Source organism: Siphateles boraxobius, unplaced genomic scaffold, assembly GCF_051911475.1.
Source record: "Siphateles boraxobius isolate OS27281-9 unplaced genomic scaffold, OSU_SipBor_1 8, whole genome shotgun sequence".
In the NCBI taxonomy this organism is placed as follows: Eukaryota; Metazoa; Chordata; class Actinopteri; order Cypriniformes; family Leuciscidae; genus Siphateles; species Siphateles boraxobius.
The window spans coordinates 7924829-7948098 of record NW_027509208.1 but is presented as its reverse complement, the minus strand read 5'-3'; the positions used below and the strand labels follow the sequence as shown (position 1 = coordinate 7948098).

The 23270-nt window shown below is 41.5% G+C and overlaps 1 protein-coding gene across 3 annotated transcripts in view; it reads right to left on the bottom strand.

Moving 5' to 3' along the window:
* The window catches only part of syndig1l (synapse differentiation inducing 1-like), a 40677-nt gene that overhangs the window by 5315 nt on the left and 12092 nt on the right, over positions 1 to 23270 (bottom strand). For all 3 annotated transcript variants that reach the window (XM_077219688.1, XM_077219689.1, XM_077219687.1), the window contains one exon: positions 11530 to 11667. In XM_077219688.1, coding sequence (XP_077075803.1) covers positions 11530 to 11667 — 138 coding nt within the window. The remainder of the gene's footprint in view (positions 1 to 11529; positions 11668 to 23270) is intronic.

Genomic DNA, 23270 nt, shown 5'->3' with positions numbered 1-23270 from the left:
ACTGACATGGTTTTAAAGCTATTTCTTATCCAATTTTTTTGGATAAAATAATTGCACATATGTAGAGGTCAGAGAAATCCAAATTTTCTCGGGGGAGTGAGCATGCCCCGAACACCCCTAACTACCTCATATTTGAATGCCCTTGTCTGTGGGTGGGGGTGTGCATGGTAATGTGGGCTGGTGTGGCTACAGTGCCAGGCCTGAATTTTTCTCCCAGTCCATTTTCAGCCCAGTCAATTTTAACATAGTATCGTCATCATATTAGTGTAGATGGACCAAAAGAAAACCATAAAAATATCAAGTAAATAAGTATTGTGATAGTTGGTGCCACAGTGACACTCTTGTCCCAAAAAGTATTGCTATAATACCACGATACTCAATATGTTGTTCCACGGTGAGTCATTTTTCCCTGTTGCACCTACACAAAATTAGAGGGTTCCCCTACCTGCCAAATCTCACTTTCACCACTGGCTGTCTGTGTAAATGCACCACTTCTCGGTACATACACCGATTCAGATTCTGTTTTGCCTTTTTAGCGTAAAGACGGTTGTAGTCTAAATTGAATGATTAATGCCATGCTGATATGCAAACTGCCACTGAAAAAATAATCACCCATTTAATTAATCTAAGAATACCACTGAAGGCTAAAAAATACCTTTATTTTTTAGCCTTAATCGCGAATCATACATTTGTCTCTATTTTTGTTTAGTTGGAAAATCGTGAATCAAATATTTAAAAAAATAGCATTTAAATGATACTAATAAAAAGAATCACATTTTTTATGCATGAATTGTGAGCAGTCAGTTATATAGTGTTATCTATATACTGTATATAATTGTTACTTGCTTTGTCCTTGTTGGTTTTACCTTGTAAACCTTCCTAAAAAACACATTTGAGGTTTCAGTCACAATCAGTGATGCATTGCACAGGCATTCTGTTTGTCAGCAACTGACTTCTTGCATTGTTTCTTTATTGTTATAATGGCCAGTGTCAGGAGGGATAAGCCAAATGTGAATCGGAGATCAGAAGAAAATACATTTTCAGCTGTTGTTCTCTCGACATTCTCTCAAACAAATAACAACGCGGTTGCTTGATGGAGTAAAACACCCAATCTTATACTATTACCCCCTGAGCGTTTTAAAGAAATGACATGTGACTTGAAATGGCAATGAATGGCCCTATCTAATGTTTCACTTTCCATACAACCCCATGCTGGAAGTACGCTGTGCTGAGAGCTATTAGACTGAAAAAGTGAACATCACACTGGTTTAATTTCTTTAATAGCAAGCCCTATGGAGCCCCATGTGTAATAGTTTAATCAATCCATTTCCTAGTTCAAATGAATAATTAAGTCCTACTATGATGATCATTTACCAAGAACATGGCTCAAGGGCTGGATGAATTTAACGGGGGGAATTTTTGTAGAACGTGCACATAACTAAACCGACACAATTATGCACAACATTCTATTTCCCCACAGTGTGGTGTCCAATATGTATAAGCAAGCAAACATACTTTGAACAATCGCTTTTTGTGATTTGTATCATGACCTCTCAGAATCTGGTGTCTATTGTAGTATACTCATGAAAAAGTGGAAAGAGTTGCCAGTCACACATGGCTGTCACTGTGGGAGGTGTCTTGCTCTCTTTGTCACTGCTTCCGACCCGGTTGTCCAGGGAAAACACTATTGATTTTCACTCCTACGCTTTGTGACTACGCTTTGAGTCAATAATGGGTTGCTTAGACACACCAGCGCTAGTGCACCAGCTGAGTTGCCATGTTAAGATGTTTTTTTCTTCTTTAAATTTAAAGACATCTTCTTATACAAACATTTCCTGTAAGGCTGGGAGATATATTAAAGGGGCCATGAATTGAGTAATACAATTTTCCTTGATCTTTTGACATATGAGGTCATTGTATAAAAATATCCTGTAAGTTTCAGAACTCAAAACATCCTCGATAGTCCAAAAACACCTTTTATTTGAACCAAGCTCAAAAAACAACTCGTTTTGGATTGTCACATTAATACGTAATAGTGTGACAAAAGACAGTCTCTGCAGAAGATCAACGCCTACTTCTACATCATTGCCTCTTTAGCCCACCCACCGATTTGCGTATGTAATGTAGAAGTTAATACAAGACAGACACAAACAGAGGATTACTCCAGCAACAAAACAATAGAGATGGCTCTAAGGATTTCAAGACATTTTGGAAAACACATACTGTCGGTTTTTGGGATTGACAACCACATTTACTTATAGGTGTGAGTCTTGAAATGTCCCGTTCAAACAGCAACTTACAACAGCGTCTCGAATACGGTCTGTATAAATGTGCAACGGGAGTCAAGCCCTTATATTAAAATGATCCTATTCTCTTACCAGTAACCAAAGTGACAGTGACCAAAGTAATAGCAAAGATGGAGATGTCCATAAAACTGAGAAGTCTTATCAATTTTGACACGGCAATAGTCTATCACGGGGACTAAAAATCATCAAATCTTCGTCAAATCTTTATAAATTGACAGCAGCTTTTATATCTGGGTGGAGAGTTGAGCATTTGAGTCACGCGTAGAACATAAAACTGACGGGAGCCACTCCTGTGGAGAAGGGTGACTGATCTAAAACATTCAGGTGACACACAGCTCATATCTTCGTTGCTGTAAGTTACCGAAACCACACGTGAAAACCCGCAAAACATGGTAGACACGTTTGTGCTGCACAGAACGGCTCTCTCTCACTGTATGACTTGACAATTAGTTGTCCAGTCTGGTTCCGTTTACACAGGGTGGGTTTTCCAAGAAAGCGGTTGTGAGTCCTGAAAATGAATGGATGTGAGTTTGATTATACAATGTGATTGTCACTCCTGTAAATAACTCAACTGTGTGTGAACGTAGGCAAACTGTATTAAGGATTCAAATACAGGACTGACAACCGTAATCTGCTACTGTGTGAACATGGCCACTGTCTTTGCATTGCCACACTTGTGATCCTAACATTAAGAAAGGGTGGATGAACTTTATTTTTAATTAAGCTCCAGTCAGATCGCGTCAGTAAGACACTGTTCATTTGTTTGCTTTATTTTACATTTTATAAGTAGGCTTTTTAGGCTTTAAAGAGGTGATAGAATGCAAAACCAAGTTAACCTTGGCATAGTTGAATAACAGCAACTCGGTGGGTAAAATGGCAATACACAGAATCTCAAAATCCTATGTCACCTCCTTAATATGAAAATCTCAAAACTTTAAACTGCAGCTGTAAAACGGCTGGATCTCAAATCAGCTCAGATGTGATGTAACACTTAGGGGATTTCCTTATTTGGATCTGGTTTGTATCTTTGTTACGCCCCTACATTTGCATACACACTGCACACTTTCTGGGCCCAGTTATATCAATGGTGGTCGTGCAATCAGACACAGATTAGCCGGCGTGCTAAGTTTACTGCTTCTGGAATTTCAAATAAAAAGTTTGGACGTTTTTAAAGGATCTTCAAAATGAGTCACGGTCGTTACAGCAGTGTTCCCGGCTGTAAAGGGAATGTTGGCACTTTTCATTGTCTTCTTTGGTCCTATTTATACCCAAATATCCATTTGGTCCTATGTCCCAAGGAACCAAACATTCAATGGGCATGGTTGATGTTTTTATACAACAAGATCCCTGTGCGCTTCAACATGAAATTATCAATATGCTCGAACAATTTCACCCCAGACTGTTTCGAAAACCTTGGACAGTTTCAAGAAGGCTTTTCTATGTGGCTACTTCTGAAAAGAGGGGCTGTTCCGACCATGCTGACATAAGTACCGCAAGTAATCTAACGTTATAAATTTGTTGATAACAGTTATTAACAATGCTATCCGTTATCTACTAGCTATAGTTATCTAGAAGGTACAGTTAGTGTGACGGTTTGGTTTAATTTAATGTTTTTATTAATTTTTTTAAATTTTATTTCAGAGTACATCACACCGCACAAAAGATGCTTGCTGCCAAACAGATTCTCCCAGTCTGGCATTGCGTTATTATGTTTAGAGTTACAAGAGGTGTTTATGTGTTCCATGTGTAGTAGCATATGACTGGTATTAGCAAGGGAGTGTTTCCAAGCATGTTTACTATGATGACTGGGTACATTTAGCAATTCCTTGAGTCATTCACAACAAATTAGCGACTGATTGCAGTCTGCCATTTCATTGATTGGTCTAGTCTCGTGCAGCTCATCTAAATATTCATGAGCATACCAAAGGGAGGAAACCGCTCGTTTCATTCTGGGGCTATTTCTCAGGGTTGCATTAGGGTGTATAAAAGAGCCTCCGGGGCATTTCCAGCCCAACCAATTCTATCACCCCTTTAATTATTGTTAACATTAGACCTTTTTGAAAGATATTCGTTTACTAATATCCTTTTTGCGCACTTGAGCTTAACTGAGACTAGTTTCTGTAGACGTTTAAGAGGTTGTTCTGCCGATTGGAGTATTGAGATGTTTTATTTCGACTTCATGATTGTTTGCACAAATCAACTGTTTCTTGTTTTTCACTGGCATGTCTCTTAGGTGTTGAGGACTAGTGACATCTTTGATCCTATACATTTAGTGTGAGTAAAATACTTAAATACTGTTAAAATCAGATCCTCTAAGACATTTACTCATTGGTCATTTTCGCTGTAAGGTATCGGTACTTAAATATGATTTTCAGGTACACTTTACACCTATTATGTAATTAAGTAAACTTTTAAAAAATATTTTAATAACACTTAAATGTAAGCACATCTAAAACGAATATCTATTTTTCATACTGTAAATTATAATGTTGTGATGCATAAATTCACTTGTTGCAATCAAACTGTTTCAATTAATTGATTAATACAGTTCCCTTTCGAGAGGTCTCTCCTATTGCGTAAGTAGCTTACGCTATGGGAAAACTCATTTTCTCGAGAATATTGAAGTCTTTATGTAAAACGCATTGCAGCTGCACAGCAGACAGCAATGAGCGAAGGAGCTCGGTCATTGGCTGTGCTGCGGCAACTTGCTCGAACCAATGACGGGGCGACTCTGAATGCGCGACCAATGAGCGCGCCTCGCGCCCGCGTGCGTCAGACGACGGAGGAGTAGATGACTCTTTGTCCATTGACGCTGCATCTGACGACTGGCCGGGCTCCACTTTCGACCCCGCCCCGTCGACGCTAACTAACACGAGTGGTAGATCCTCTATGGATACAGAGATTGTCCGCATCCTCTCGAAGGCCGTGGAGGACCTCGGGCTCGATTGGTCTTCTCCCGAAGAACCAACCCGAAGCCGACTGGACGAGTGGTTTCTGCAGGGGCGCCAGCAGGCCCCTCGGCAAAGGCCTTCTCCTTTCTTCCTGGAAGTTCACGACGAACTCACCAAGTCATGGAAAGCCCCCCGCTCTGCGCGTCTGAAGCCTTCTTTTTCTTCGTCGCTCTCCTCTGTGGACGGCGCGAAGGAAAGAGGCTACGAGGGAACGCCGCCCCTCGAGGAGGCCGTGGCCAATCATCTCTGCCCGCCATCCACCACCGGATGGAAAGCCAAGGCTTCCCACCCCTCGAAGCCCTGCCACACTACTTCGGCTCTCGCTGGTCGAGCCTACGCCGCCGCCGGCCAAGCTGCGTCAGCGCTTCACTCAATGGCGGTACTTCAAGTGTTCCAAGCCAAGCTTCTCCGCTCCCTGGACGAGTCTGGCCCCGAACCCGAAGCCTTCAAGGACCTACGCAGCGCGACTGACATAGCCCTGCGAGCCACGAAGGCCACCGCCCAGTCTATTGGCCGTGCCATGGCTAATTTGACTGTTCTCGAACGCCATTTGTGGCTGACTCTGACGGAGATGAAAGACGCGGATAAGGCCCCGTTTCTCGACGCGCCTATCTCCACCAGCGGGCTGTTTGGACCGGCAGTTAAAGGTTTCGCCGAACGATTCACTGAGGCCCAGAACGCTTCACAAGCTATGCGCCATTTCCTGCCTAAACGCTCCATCTCATCGCAGAGCAGACAGAGGCCGCCACAGCCGCAGCGGGCTAGAGCAGCCACCACCGCCTCTCAGCCCGCGCCTCAGACTGACGCTCGACACGGCTCGCGCTCCCACAACCGCAAGCCGCCTCCTGACGCACGGGGTCCTCGGCCCAAGATCGTGCTGAACCCTGAGCCTCGAAAGCCTTCCTAGCCACAGGAATGAGAAGAGAGAGTGTGTGTCTCGCAAAAGCCGGACCACTCTCTCTGCAAAATCTCAAACATTACCCAGTCCCCGTACAGGCAGCTGGAAATGTCTATACAGCAGTCAATGGGCCAGTCACAGAGCTCGCTCACCTGCAAACAAACGGCGTTTTTACGGCGACACACAGAAAACACAAAAAGAGTATTTTTCTGCCTGTGTCACTAAGGGTTCACATGTCCACAAAGTGTGCATTCCCAGATACTGTCAAAACAGTGCCAAATTCATTCCCAGCTCAGGCTGCACGCCCCATGAATGTAGATCACGTGCCTACGGTCATGTACGCACCACTACACACAAGCACTGTTCACACAGTTATGATTTCATCCCCAGTAAAAGCGGGAAACATTATAAAAGTGACGCGTGTGCCTACCACTGTCTATGCACCCCCACTTATAAACACTGTCCCTACAGTGTCAAACACAACCCCAGCTGTTGTAATCACACACGCGCCCATTCACTCAGCTGCTCAGCGCGCGCCCGCGCCTCTGAGAGCTACGAGCTCAGGCAATTCGCTGGCCGGTTCCCTACGTCACAGCGGCCCGCCCCTAGCCTGTATTCAGCCCATATCTGTACACGCAGCGGCATGGGAAAACATTCCAGATATGCCGAAATGGGTGTTGAATATAATAAAACACGGATACTCGCTCCAGTTCGCTCGCGGACCACCACGTTTTACGACTGTGGTCGAGACGAAAGTGAGAAAGGAGTGTTCTCATGTTCTATGCACCGAGGTGCGCAAATTAATAGAAAAGGGCGCTGTGGAAACTGTTTCCCCCTCTATGAGCGGGGCAGGTTTTTACAGCCGCTATTTTCTCGTCCCGAAAAAGGATGGCGGTCTCCGCCCCATCCTAGATCTCAGACACCTGAACAATGCACTAATGATTTGCTCGTTCAGAATGTTAACAACCAAACATATCCTTGCGCAAGTACGCCCAGGAGATTGGTTTCTCTCAGTGGATCTGAAAGATGCTTACTTTCACATTCCAATAGCGCCTCATCACAGGCCTTTTCTGAGATTCGCTTTCGAGGGACAGTCTTACCAGTACACAGTACTTCCGTTCGGCCTGTCCCTGGCTCCCCGTACATTCACGAAATGTATGGATGAAGCACTTTCCCCCTTGAGACGAAGGGGAGTGGGAATACTGAATTATCTCGACGATTGGCTGGTCCTAGCACAATCAGAGAGTCAGTTAATAACACACAGATCTTGGATTATCAGCCATCTAGAATGCCTGGGTCTAAGAATCAATTTTGCAAAAAGTATACTATCTCCCAGCCAGAAGATTTCTTTCCTGGGAATAGTTCTAGACTCGATGCAAATGACAGCTCGTCTCTCATCAGAGCGCGCGCTCACCATCTGGCGCCTTGCAACATCATTCAGGGCGGGCGCGCGCGCCCCCGTCAAGCGGTTTCAGAGGATGCTGGGTCTCATGGCCTCAGCATCGGCCGTACTCCAGCTAGGATTGTTGCATATGCGTCCTCTCCAACGCTGGCTCAAGAGCGTCCCTGCTCACACGTGGCGTTCGGGCCACCTTTTAATCAGAACGAACCACGGCTGTATAAAAGCCCAGACGCACTGGAAAGCCGCCGACTGGTACCAGTCAGGCATGAGCCTGGGTGTGAACACAAGGAGAAAGATGATCACAACAGATGCCTACAAAATAGGTTGGGGGGCCCTTTAAGAGGGCAGGCCTGTCTCCGGCTTTTGGTCAAACCCGGAGAAGCGCCTACACATAAACTGTCTGGAGATGAAAGCGGTCGCTTTGGCTCTCAGAGCCCTGCTTCCACATCTAAAAAACGCACACGTCCTGGTCCGAACGGACAACATGACGGTAGTGTCGTACATAAATCGCCAGGGTGGACTCAGGTCGAGCTCCATGCATTCAATGGCCAGGAGACTCATCTTATGGTCCCAGCACAACTTGCGCTCGCTGAGAGCAGCGCATGTGCTAGGCGCGCTGAACCAAGGGGCAGACATGCTATCCAGAGACAAGATTCTCCCAGGAGAATGGGCTCTCAACCCGCTGACGATTCAGTGGTTATGGAAAATCTTTGGCGAGGCGGAGGTCGACCTCTTCGCCTCCAAGGAGAATGCACACTGCTCTCTTTTCTTCACGAAAAGCACGGACGCGCTCGCCCAGAGCTGGCCGAGCCGCCCCTTATATGCTCTTCCCCCGATCGCGATGCTGCCACAAGTCATCAGTCGGGTCAGAGAGGAGAAAAACGCAGTGCTCCTGATAGCCCCACTCTGGAAGAACCAAACATGGTTTCCAGAATTGATGCAAATGCAATCTGCACCACGGCCGATTCCACTGAGGCCAGACCTCCTCAGTCAGGCCAGCGGGATGATATTTCATCCCCGCCCCGATCTGTGGGCCCTTCATGCATGACCCCTCAACGGGTTCCCAGGAACCTCACGAGTGGAGCGCTAAAAACCATCGCTGAGGCGCGGGCGCCCTCCATGAGACGCTTATATGCCCAGAAATGGAAAGTGTTCAGTGACTGGTGTAACGCCGAGGGCCTGAACCCTGAAACATGCAAGATTACGAACGTACTCGCTTTTCTACAAGGGCTTCTGGAGGCGGGCCGCTCCCCCTCCACGCTCAAAGTATATGTGGCGGCCATCACAGCATCACACGACCCTGTGATGGAACGTCCATTGGGAAGAAACAACCTAATTATTCGTTTCCTAAGGGGCGCTAGGAGGATGAACCCTTCACGCCCTCCCTCGGTGCCGATCTGGGACCTAGCTACTGTCCTAGACGCTCTTAAAGGGCCCCCGTTCGAACCACTCCGAACCGTGCACCTTAAGCAGCTCTCGCTTAAAACTGCGCTCTTGCTGGCACTCGCCTCGGGCAAGAGAGTGGGCGATCTGCACGCGCTTTCGGCAAGCGCTGCCTGCTTGGAATTCGGACCTAACGACTGCAGGGTCGTCCTTAGGCCAAAACATGGGTATATTCCTAAAGTGCTCACCACTCCCTTCAGAGCACAGGTTATCTCCCTAACTGCGCTATCGTCTCCAGCAGACGAACACGACGCTAACCTACTCTGCCCCGTTAGGGCTCTCAGAGTGTATTTGGAGCGTTCTGCCTTATTCAGACAGACAGAACAACTGTTTTTATGCTTTGGCGGCCGTACGAAGGGTTCCGCCGTTTCAAAGCAGAGAATCTCTCACTGCTATAGTTGAGGCTATAGCTCTGGCTTATGAAGCCAAGGGACTTCAATGCCCCTGGGGAGTCAAAGCACACTCCACGAGGAGTGTGGCTTCTTCCTGGGCGTGGTCGAGCGGGATACCGATCGGCAGGCTGGGCCTCACCGTCCACATTTATCAGGTTTTACAACCTACAGGTCCCGACATTGCATTCCAATGTACTATCAGCATGATGCTAGTAGAACTATGAGTTCGTATCTAGATTATGTATGTGCTTGTGTCACACTGAGCGCCTTCTAGCCACTCTTTACTTTTTTCCCACATATAAAGCTCGCCTCTGCCGGCTGGTTGGATGATAACTTTGCTTTTTAGCTCAGGCACCTGCCTCTGGCTATCATAAGGCGAAGTTCAGCACGCACGGCGTTTTGCATGGTGTTCCCATAGCGTAAGCTACTTACGCAATAGGAGAGACCTCTCGAAAGGGAACGACTCGGTTACTAACGTAACCTCGGTTCCCTGAGAGGAGGGAACGAGTATTGCGTAAGCTGCCGTGCTTGTTCTTGGTTAGTTCGCTTCAGTCGTTTTAACCTAAATAACTCTCATGACGGGGCGCCCAATATATAGCTCTTGGCCACGCCCATCTTGGCGGGCTCTGACGCGCGCGGGCGCGAGGCGCGCTCATTGGTCGCGCATTCAGAGTCGCCCCGTCATTGGTTTGAGCAAGTTGCCGCAGCACAGCCAATGACCGAGCTCCTTCGCTCATTGCTGTCTGCTGTGCAGCTGCAATGCGTTTTACATAAAGACTTCAATATTCTCGAGAAAAGGAGTTTTCCCATAGCGTAAGCTACTTACGCAATACTCGTTCCCTCCTCTCAGGGAACCGAGGTTACGTTAGTAACCGAGTCGTTATGTTTGTTTCCTCACTCAAAAATGCACTTGGACAACATACTGTATGAAGGTAAATATTGCTTTTATTTCTATGTAATTGTTATATTGACGCTTTTAAATTAAAAAGATTAAATGTGAAAAACTAATTAATTTTAACTAGGATTGTAAAGTAGATTGTAAAGTACTTTGATTGTAAAGTAGTATCTACAGAATGATGGATCCCCTTTCAGTCATTTTAGAGCAAAAAAAAAAAGCAAAAAAGCTGAAAATTATTGTTATATAGCCCAGCTCTATATGCATGGGCTCAGTATGTGTCATGGCCTGTGTAGAACAAATATTGATATTGATTTTAACATACTCAAAGTCCTATACAATCCAAAGTGCTTAATTAGTTATTAGTAAGACTAAGACAGAGGTGGAAGCTGAGAGGAAGGAGTCTGAGGCAAACAGTTGGTGACACTTCTCATGAACATTCAACCCTATGCCGCGAGGAAGGTGAGACAATCCATTCAGGATGTTCTTTGAGGAATATTCCCAGCCAGGAGACAGGGCAAAAACTTTCGCATTTCCATCCACACACACACACACACACACACACACACACACACACACACACACACACACACACAAACACACACACACACACACACACACACACACACACACACACACACACACACACAGACACACACACACACACACACACACACACACACACACACACACACACACACACACACACACACACTGAAGTTGCATTCTGGAGAACCTTTTCTGAACACACCACCATCATCATAATTACTCTGGGAGAATGCACTTAGCTCCTGACAAAATAATTCACTCTGCCCGTGTCTGCCACAAACTTAACTATAGATAAGAATAAAAAGGCTCATTCTGAGGTAGAAAAATGTATGTGTTCTGTGCAGGATGAGAAATTGGAGCTGAAATCATGGCACATCATCATAGTCACACCCATTTTATCAGTGCATTCATGTTTACACCATTTATATTAGAGGAGTGCCTGGTCATTTTTGCAGTCACGCAAGCAGAGCTGTTTGCTCGTATGATGGGTTTTATAATGAAGATGTTCTGTATTATTAGAGGGAGCTGATAGAGATCACAAAACACTTTTCTCTCAAGAGACTACAGGCTTGTTTGGAGGGCACAGATGAAAAAGTGTTGAAGAATTCATCTCTTCTTTCTCTTGTGTCGTAGCAGATTTTTAGCAGGCTCAGTGGTTAGGCTCTGGATTTGGTTGGTGGGCTCTGCACTTACCCCCTGAGAAAAGTAGAAAGCAGCAATGCCCAGAGGCCAGAAGCAACAGAGCATGGAGAAGATAGCGAGGCCTAGGTGATCACGAGGAGGGATGACGATAAAGTTGTCCTCGCTCTCACTGTCACTGGAGCAATCTGTCTATAGGGAGAGAGAAGATTAATTAAAATCACTGCAGTTTGTTAACAGGTGATGTATTTAAATAAAAAATAAAAAGTATCATACCGAGACTAAGTAATATTGAGAAATATTAGTATCATTTTAAATAAATATTTGAATATATTTTAAAATGTAATTTATTGCAGTCTTCAATGTCACATGATTCTTTGATGAAAAGAAGGTTCAAAAGAACAGCATTTATTTTAAATATATTTTTTGTAAGAAATATTTGTGTCTTTAATGTCAATTGTGATCACTTTGAGTCCTTGCTGAATAAAAATATAAATTTCTGGGGAAAAAAAGCATCTTACTGGCCCCAAACCTTTGAATTGCATTGTACATTAAAAGTATAAAAAACAAAATATATAAGTAATAATTCATTATATATAATAGTTATATACTATTATGAACACATTTGAAACCCCACATAGTACACTGGTCTAGTTTACTTAAATTTTTTTTGGGATGGCCAAGTCTAAATTATTTTCTGTGATAATGAACATTAAGCATCACATACTGTTCATAGGGCTTATAATGACAACTTTTATTGAATCTGTGCAGCATTTCTACAACAATTTGTGAATTTTGCATTGTTTGTCAGTTCTCTCCTTTGATTCCAGTGATTCACTTGAGTTACTAAAAATAACTCTGCCTGTAGAGTGTGCCAAGAGGAAAGCTGTTAGGAAAATGTTTCTGTACTGATTCCCGGCAATAAGCTGCAATCATCAGTGGTGAAGGATAGTTCTGTCACCGGGATTTTATCTGTGCAAATAATAGGCCTACCTCTCTATAAAATAACATGAGATATTAGATTGAATTTCTCTGTAAGAAAGGGGTGAAGTGGCTTGTGCACATGGATATTGTCATGTTTCTGCTATATGGTGAAGTACATCTCTTGGCAAAAACCAACATACAGTTTACCTTGTCGTTAATGCAAAAGAAACCTGGCAAATTTCAGTCCATATAACGAATCGTCACACCTGCACTCTTTCTCATTGCTTATATCTGTACACCTTGACGTTACATAAGAGGATATAAATAATTTAATTGGGTGTTTGTTAGCCATTCTGCTGTGTGCTGTGGACTAGCAGTTTAGTGCTTTAAACTGAAACACTTACAAATGAACTGTGCCAGTTGATGGCATCATTTGTATGCATAGTTTTCACAACCGATTCACTTTGCAAGGCTAGTGGCATTATTGCGTAACTGCAAATGCGCACACAAAATCAGTGATGACAGAAATGAGTGCTATAGGTTTTGGAGGATGGACCATATGGCATTCTTTTTTAAAACTGTACAGCATCTCTGCAGCATTAAATGATAGTGACTATGCACAATATATTTTGACTAAATCGGTTGATTTTTGGAGACTAATATTTGTTGTTTTTCATCTATATTAATTCATATTGTGTATATATTGGTTACATTGGTCAGGGGTGTCCTGCACTATTTTTCAGGGGGTACATTATTATTTCCATGATAATGTGTCATGCTTGTCACGTTACAAACCACGCTGTATGACTGATGTATTGGATATATTAATTTTTTTTCTGGTAATCTGATTCACAAATACGTGCAAGTAAATAGTCTATATTTTGTCGGTAAATTACATTTACATTAATCTCACGCCATAAAAGCATTCTGAGGAGCAAGTATAATCTCAGAATCACCCGAACGCACGAGCGCTCTTCTTTGTGAGCATTTGAGTGTGCGGTTAAAAACTAGACTAGGGTGCCATCTGCTGTTGAAAACTAAGCTCAGAATCGATTCGAGAGAGAATCGCTATGCATTCGGAAAAAATTGGAATCGATCAACGAATCGCTATGAACCGATTTATTGTCCCAGCCCTAATGAGCAACACCCTGCTGTAGCGTGGTGGACGAGAACTAAACTGAATTCTCTTTCTACTATGTGCAGAACCCATTGAGATATGTTTGGCAGATTCTTCCATTCTGTCAGATAATCTACTAAGGGTACCAGCCTCTCGAGACTGGCCTCTGGTATAACTGGAACGGCCACTTCGGTGGCCTGAAGCATAGTGGCCGGAACCAACCGAACTGACTGTTTTTGAACCCCCCTCAGAGGGTGCGAGTTGACACTGAGCCAAGTGCTCGCTTGCTTGCCTTTATAGCTGCATATAGCTGCCTATATGGGTCAAATTGACCCATGAACATCAAGATTGTATAAAAATTCTGTATGAATTTTCCCACGAACATCACAAACGTAATAGAAATTATGAGTGTACATGTCGAAACACATCAGCAAGATGAAACTTTGTCTTTGCATGCATGTTCATGACCCTAAATGAGAAGAAGAAAAAAAACCTCAAATATCTAAATGGGTCAAATTGACCCACTACATAACATGAGTGTTAAAGTCATAAACATAATGTAAACATTATATGGTAGAAAACACTGAATAGTTCTGCATCCAAAATAAAAGTTTTTTTACATAATTTGTGTTTGTGTTTTGTCTATAATTATTTTGTATATATAAATGCACATGCATCTCTATATTTAAGAATTTTTTTTTTATTTTTTATATATAATAATTACATTTATATACATAACAAATTATATATAAATATTTATACAAAATATTTCTTAAATATTTTCATGCATGTTGATGTGCGTGTATATATATATATATATATATATATATATATATATATATATATATATATATTAGAGATGCTCCGATCAGCATTTTTGGGGCCGATCACCGATTACCGATCACAAAAATCATGATCTGCCGATTGCCGATCACTGCCGATCACAGAATGGCAGGGGAATGGGAATCTTTATCTATAATCTAGCAGAGTTTGCACCATTTGTAGAAATGTGTTTATTTAATTGTATTTAGAAAATAAGATGTCTTAAGGCTACTGTAGGCCAGCTTTCCCAAATAAGGCAGAGTAACATTAAATTATTCCAAACAAAGAGGGTCAGGCAGACCAACACACATCAGATCAGCCTAATGGGAGGGGATCAAGTTACACTTAGGCATATTTGGAAATTGTAGCCTCTTAATACACCCACTACATTTAATAATTGGCAACAAAATGTACAACTTGTTACACCAAAACTGGCTACTGATAAAAGGACAAAACTATGGCAAGTTTTTTTCTGTTATTATTATGAACGTCTGATGTAGTTGAGCAGAATGCTCTTTTATGAAGTTACTTCATTAAAGGACATATTTAATGAGATTATGCCTGAAAAGGTTTTGGATTTTTTATCATATGTTCATTTAAAAATATATATTGTATGAAATGACTTCTTGTTTTGTTTTGTTTTATTGTATTTATTTGATATTTGTATTTTTATAATTGAATTTTTGCCATGAAAATAGCTTTGAATGCTGACATGGCATTAAATAAAATAATCTGAATCTGAATCTGATGTAGTTGAGGAACCAACTACGTCAGATCAAAAAAAAAAAAAAATACCACCACCACTTTTGAAACATCTCGCGGCACAAATGTACCAATACGAATAAATAAAAACTTATCCAGTTAACTGAGAGCATACATTTTGTTCATTTGTTAAATAAGAGGCGATCTAGCACTGAAATTTTTTTTTTTTTTTATCAAGTGATCAAAGTGCTCGTTGCCGCAGCGATCAGTGGCGCAGATACCGCGTTCTGTTGTGGCTCGCGCGGTGCACGGTCTTCACTCGGAAGCGCGCTTCAATCCGTTGGGAGACTCCCTATTCGTTCCGGTGAAGGAGAACTCATGTTGCCACGGCCAAGCTCCACTCTGCTGTTGTGTGCCCGTGCACCACGCATGCATGTGGGAAAAAGTCGCGCGAGTAAATTACGTCACGTGATCGGCTTTTTTGATCGGCGCTTTTGGGGTTCGCCGATCAATCTATTTTTAGCCAATATCGGCCGATCATGATCGGCGTCCGATCAATCGGAGCATCCCTAATATATATATATATATATATATATATATATATATATATATATATATATATATACACAGTGGTTAAAGTGGAATTTGGTAGGTTGGGTAACCCTCAAATTTTGTGTAGGTGCAACAGGGAAAATGACTCACCGTGGGACAACATATTGAGTATTGTGGTATAGCAACACTTTTTTGGACAAGAGTGTCACTGTGGCACCACATATCACAATACTTATTTACTTGATATTTTAATGGTTTATTTTGGTCCATCTACACTGATATGATGATACAATGTTAAAATTGCTGAACACTGGGCCAAAAATTGAGCCCTGGCATTGTAGCCACATCAGCCCACATTACCCCCCACAGCCATGTGCATTTAAATGTGAGGTAGTTAGGGGGGTTCGGGGTCATGCTCCACCGAGAAAATTTTGATTTCTCTTACCTACATATGTGCAATTTAAAACTTTTGAAGGCCAATAAAATGGACAAAAAATAGCTTTAAAACCATGTCAGTGTGCATTAGATTATTTGTCAATACCTGCTCTCTCATCTTAATCTTTCTTTTTCTCTCAGTCCTCTTATCCTGCCGTATTTCTTCCCCTCCTAAAGCTGAACTTTGACTGATAGTCTTTAAATTTTCGTCTGAGCCAGTGAAGAAAGTAAACATAGGCTCAACTGATGAGTTTTATGAATCATTTTCTTAGATAAGTTAATTTACTCAAGGCTACCAGATCAGCATTGCCAATAGGAACCTTCTACAAGCTTTGGAATTTGAAAAGTAATTTTAAATAATACAAATTATAGGCTACGTTTAATGCAGTTAGTGGAATTGGCAAACGTTCCCTAGGCATGCGTTGTGGAAACGCGTCAAAGCATTCTCAGGTATTAATATGCAGCATTAAAGCACGGTGATTTTGAACGAATATTTAATGTCGATAATGGTTACATAATATTAAAACTAATCCTGCTATTGATATCTTTGTAAGACTGCCGACCCTATAGAACAGTGGCAAGGGAAAACAATGTCCGGCGAAATATCGAACTTTCACACCTGTAGTTCGGTTCATTTGGTCTGGACTAAGGGTGAAAAATTATACTTTGTATCATTTTCAGGCGTTTTGGTTCCTTTTCACACCACACTGATTGCTCTGGTCTGAATAAAAGGTATCTTTTCCATGTTAATCAGAATTTGTGTCCTAGCCAGTTGTGGCTGGAACAACAAACACAAAGTGTGGCAATGATAATCTCAGATACTGTTCGTGTGCTTTATTTAATGTTAAAAGCATGCAATGTGACTTTAGTGCTCCCAGCTTTGCAGCTGTAAAAGCAACAATGGATAATTCACCTCAGATCTTGAAATTAAACAAATGGTAACAAGAACGTTCAAACTGTGAACAAACAAGTGTATTCTTTGACAAAGATTGTTTTAGTAACTCAGTAGCCTATGTATTTTTAATAATGTTTAAATGGTGTAATAGTTGTGAATTTGATTATGTAGCCTACTTATCCATTTTCTTGCGAGTGCCATCAAGATTACTCTCTGGTGCTGTGCACTTGGAGCGAGACTCCGCCCACATGCTGTTCTGATTGGCCGTGGGTTTTGATTGATTTTGATGCATCTCGCAGTCGCGTCGCGTCTAGTGTGGAAAGACAAATTATTTGTCGATAAAATCTTATTGCATCGTCTCTGGTGAGGACACAGTGTAACAAATTCAAACGACAACACCTGATTTTTGTTCCCCAACATGTTTAAAAATGACGTAGAAGCATCGTGCAACAGAAAATGTACAAACATCTTTCAACCAATATCCTGCATGGATTCAATTGCCTAATGCATTGAACTGTCCAAAAAATGGAATAAAAACAGAAAAGCCAAAAACAATCTCATTATCTCCACATTTAGCTGAAAGGCATTAAATTTGTGCATTATGTTATTACTGATCTAAGCTGTATGTGAATAATCTGCCAGCAGTGTCAAATGATTTAGCCCCAGAGCCAGAGACCCACAGCTTGGCCACCGATAAGCCCACCTCCACCCCTGCTTCTCCTTCTCAGGTGCCTCTCCTGAAAGAGGGTGTGCGGGGGGCGACGGCAGATGCTGTCACTGCCTGCCTGCCAGCTTCCTGACAGGTAATGACAGATTAATGGATGGTTTTATCCTTTCAGGGTGGCAGGAGGCACAGGAAGGAAAGCGTGTAATTTATGTTACCAAAATGCCTCCCCTGGCATGAGCACGATGAGTCCTGTCCTTCTTCCTTCTCCCCTTTCTGTCTTTTCTGTTCTTACGCGATCCATCGCTCAGCTAATAGAACTTCATCTCAATTTCAAGGTGATCGATGTCAACACTTTCAAACTTATTATGTATGTGTCATGTGTGAGGGCTCTGGATGAGTGCCCTCCTTTGGCGGAGAGGAAATTGAATCCATATACATTTGTGATTAGCTGCTTAATCAAATTGATCAAAATTCCAGTTACTTTATCCGACACGATTTTATCACAATGCAAAAGGAGTAAAATAGCTTCATGTCAAACTGAAATTAGCCTCAGATGGCAATGGCCACAGACCTCCCAAAGTCTGTTCGCTGAACATCTGATTCAAATTGCACAAAAAAATGTCCTCAATTTCAATCTGATTGTTTGGGTGTTTTTAGGGGTCCGAACACTAACGGTGCAGGAAAGCTAATGTATTTGTACAGATTTTTCTATTATTTTATATGTATACACTATCGTTCAAATGTCTAGGTTAAGTAAGACTTTTTCAAATGTTTTTGAAAGAAGCCTCTTATGTTCACCAAGGCTGCAGTTATTTGATAAAAATACAATAAAAATATTTACTATTTATTGGATGTTCTATATCATTGGACATTCTCTGAAAACTTTGCCCATATATAATGCACTAACAGCTGGAAGAAATTTATTTATTTGACAGCACAGTAACACAGATGGTGAGTGATGGCAGATGTTATCAAATGGGTGGCAAAAGAAAACAAATGACATTATTGACTATTCAAATGCGAGTTTTGAGCAGAATAGAGTAGTGCTTGTTTGTCGTTTCTATTATCACAAATGCAGACATGGTTTTATGTTTACATAGTGTCCCCCCCCCCTCCCCCGTAGTGCAGCGCGACGCGTAAAAAGACAGTAAAGTCATTATAATAATTATAATGAAATAAAACCTTACCAATCTGTTACGTTCTGGTCCAGTCGCGCTGGCAAAGTTGATCGATCAGCTTGGTCATCTGCATTTTCCTGGTCAGATTCGGGCTCGAATTGATAAGGTAGTTTCCGACAGTATCACCTGTCATTATTGCTTTGAGGACTGATGTTCCAAATATGGTAAGGAGTGTGACATTTCCGTCACACACTTAAGGTTTTTGGGCAATCACAATGCACTGGATCATTGGCCAATCAGAGCACACCGTGATTTTCAGAACGATGAGCTTTTTAAAAATCGACGTGTTTCAGAAAGGCGGGGCATAGATTTTTAACAATAATGTACAGTATGTGTAAAGTAATTACTTTTTTTTTACCTAAAACCACGTAAACACATTGCAAACCAAATACACAAATAATGTTCTTTTTAGAACCATCATATGACCCCTTTAAATGCAATAAGCAGCGGAAAAGAAATCAATTCGGTACTGATAGGCGGCTTTATGTGCGCACACTTTGGATGTGAGCAAAAAATCTGCGGGAATGAGTACAATTATGTGCAATACATGCAATCCCATGCCGAAATTCAAGCCCTGTAACACCAACAATATTCATCCGGAGCAAATTAAACGAGTGATTGAGGCGAGGCGGGTTTGTGTGTCAACTCGCTGTTTGAGAGATGAGAGAGCAAAATAATGTATCTATTTAACGGAAAATGAGTAATCGATAGGCTATATATATAAAAATCGATATTTTTGACAACACTACATTGCACTTTTCAGATGCCTTTGTAAAAGACAACAATTGGGGAAAAAATAATTTATTATTCATAAAATTCAACAAAATTCAGCCAAAGTGGCTACTAGGAGTGACTGCGTTACATGCCACTGCTGAAATCCATCCGCATTTGGCAGGTGGTAATGTTAAGCCCTGATTATAAATGTCTTTACTGTAATTTTTTTATCAATTTAGTGGATCCTAGCTCAAAAATAATAATTTCTTCTTTTTTAAAGTGTATTTTTATAAAATTACATTCTTTCAAATTTGGCAATTTTAGTTACTTATCTCCACTTTTCCAAACTCCTTGAATTTAGATAATTGTTGTTTGTGGCTATTATGTCGGACCGCTGCCTAATTATTTGTTTCCAAGTCCTCTTGGGAACAAGTAGGTAGCAGGTATATATATAACCGGTGTATCTGATGAAAAAATAACTCTTGTATTTGTTGTATACACTAGTGGCATCAGAATTTAGTTAGAGGCATTTCATTTCAAATTAACTAGATAACCATGAACAAAGCTATATATATTCAGTTTTGTTTTCTGAGTTCAGGCAGTCTTCCTGTCCAAGCGGCCTGAATGAGGTACAACAAAAGACCAGATTTTTCGCCGCAAGACTAAACTGAAATTAGTGCAGGCTTTGTTTTTGTCCCTTCATGAAGCTAAACGCAACTTGTGGGGTTTTATTCCGGGATGCATTTCAACTTGGACAAACATAGGATTTATAAAATTCTTCCTTTGCCGCAGTCTCCCTCCACATCGTTCTGACTTCGAGCAGTCTGTAATGGAATTTGATGTTGAGGATGGAAAGCGAATGAGGCGATCTAAACAGCAACCAGTAAACTGATGGAACTAGAGGGTGGTGGTGGGGGTCATGGAATAAAAGAGCTGTCAGGTGAAAAGCTCTCCCAGGCAATTATATTTCTACAAAGGGCCAAGTAACTGCATCAGATATGTCATTGGGAGGTCATTGTCCCAGCAGGTGTCATGGCGTTGCTGAAAACAGCCGCATACATTTTTAATGGGACTGTTCAGAGATTATAAGCGGTAGTCTCACGGCAGAGAGTAGTTAAGTTGTGTCCTGCCAGGTGCTGGCAGCATTTCAGGCACGGGTCATAAGGATATAATTCATCATGGGGTTTGATTAACGTCTAGCGCATGCCAGACAAATAAAAAATACTGACTTACTGAGCTGTTAATAAGCCCGGCTGATTTATAGACCCCAGGACCACACTTGCGTATGGCATGACCCGTGTTCAAGGACCACAATGGGATTCTCAATCACTGAGCAGATAACCAGGATGACGTGTGCATGATAATAGTGAAAAGAATAATAATTCTGTGCCATATTTTTTCTAAACTATATTTTCAAATGGATTACTTTTCTCTTTCCAGAATAGGCTGTTTTACATGATGTTTGATGGCAAATGCTTGTTGATGAGGGCTAAAAGAATATTATTTTAAAAAGCTCAATGCTGTATTAATAATTTATTGGTACTTGGGCTCGATTTGATATTGAAGCTTGGGATAAACTCTTGTAATTGATATCTGCAACCTCCTAACAGAGAGATATTATTACAATAATACATTTTGCAATGTTTACTCTTGCTTACCTATCCATCAGCAGTTATGATAAATTAATTTTCTGTGGAATACACAGCAAGCTTATTTATCTTCAGTCTGTGTAAATAGCCTTTGATCACCTGAGAACTCAGCGTACCCTCTCACCCACAATGTAGTAGTAATGTGATTAAGAATGGGTTAGTGTTGACAGAGTTCTCTGGGTCTTAATAATTTAAAGACTAATTCATTTCCTGGTGCCAGAGCTTTTTATTTAGGCTACAGAGCAGCATAAGAGAAATACCATTCAATGTAATGGTTGTGCTTGGAGTAGAAACATGAGTAGAACCCATACAACCAGATTTTAATGATGATCAGATTTTTTTTCCACATAGCGAAATATGTTGGTTTCAGTAAATCAAAAAATGTTGTGTCAAAATGTGATACATTTTGATGCTTTTGGTAAATTATTTAATGTATTATTTGATCAAATAGTTAGATTTTTTTTGTAGAATAAAAATAACTGATAGCAGTATTTGAATTTATAATTACTATTAGGAAATTACTAAAGGAATTTTTTCCTTCTGATTTTAGCTTGTCGTGCTTTGTCGTGTGTCTTTTAGGAGCTTTATATAAAACGGCGGCTGATGTTTTGGCATGACCCTGAGAAATTAATCTTAAGACTGGCATCCGGCATGCAGGAAAGAAAGTGCAGGTGCATCACAGCTTCAGCGGAATATGATTAGGGGTTGAAGAACTTATTCTTCTTTCTTTCTTTCTGTCATAAAGGACATATTTGTGAAGCCACATTTCAGCTGTTAGAGTTTGTTAGCAAGGGAGAAAGAGAGAAATTAAGACAGTTTGACAGTATACAACTGTACACAGAAAAAAACCCAGTGCCTTTTCTGTTTTTTTGTTTGTTTTTTTGCAGTCAATCATCCAAGTAAAAGTTTTCTATGCCTAGTAAATTCAATTTAATCATCTCCACAACTGACAGAAATGTGTCCCTGTGGCACTTGGTGGTAAACAGCTCTCGGAACAGAAATGTTCTCGAATTTGAGAGATAAACTATTTATTGGATGTTCTATATTTGATCATTGGACATTCTCTGAAAACTTTGACCATATATAATGCACTAACAGCTGGAAGAAACTTATTTATTTGACAGCACAGTAACACAGATGGTGAGTGATGGCAGATGTTATCAAATGGGTGGCGAAAGAAAACAAACAACATTATTGACTATAAAGTTCAACAGTGCAGACTTCCAGTCATCAAGAGCACTCCAGCTTTAGGCCATCTACAATTGATCATATTGAAAACATATACTAAATTAGAATAAAAAGACCAAACGATGGAAATTAATCCACAGAATAATTACACGTGGGGGGCTGGGTGACCTCAGAATGACCTATAACTATTCTTTTAATATCTAAAAAGCTGAAGCAGCACAAACAAAAAAGAATTACAGCACAAACCAGTACAAACGAAGTAAAAACGATTGATTTTAAAAACGATTGAGCCTATTTTGCCGGAGTTTTGCATTGGGTGGGGGCGGGGCCAACTTCACGCATGATTGACAGGGCGGGAGGGGGCGGGGGTGTGATCGGCTCAGAATGCCGAATATAGTTAATAGCAATAAGAATAAAGATAAGCATATGTGTATCAGACAATGAGAATATTTTATAGAAAATAAAACCATCATTAACACAGTCCAGCATCGGACAACAACAGCGCAGCAGAAAATTCTCCCAGACGGTCCAACAACGTACTGGTTCTATCACCTGCAGACGGGTAATAATCTTCGGAAACACTACCAATTCTCTGTTCACGCTCCACTTCTTCTGCCAGTGTATTTAGCGCTCGTATCAGATATGCCGCCGCCATGTTTCTTTCCAACACCTCAAAATACGTAACGGTTACCTGTTGCCGAGCCCCGCCTTCAAGCAGTGATTGACAGGGTGGCAGGGGGCAAGGGCGTAGATTTGGTTTGAACATTGGGGGGGTTGAAGTTTGGGTATGCCTCCTGATATTGTGATCATGGTATAAATAATGGGGGGGTTGTAATGCATAGATTTAAATATTGGGGGGGTTATATCCCCCCCATCCCCCCCACAAATTACGCCCCTGGCAGGGGGCGGGGTAGGGCTGGGCGATAAATCGATTTTATCGATTAACTCGAAT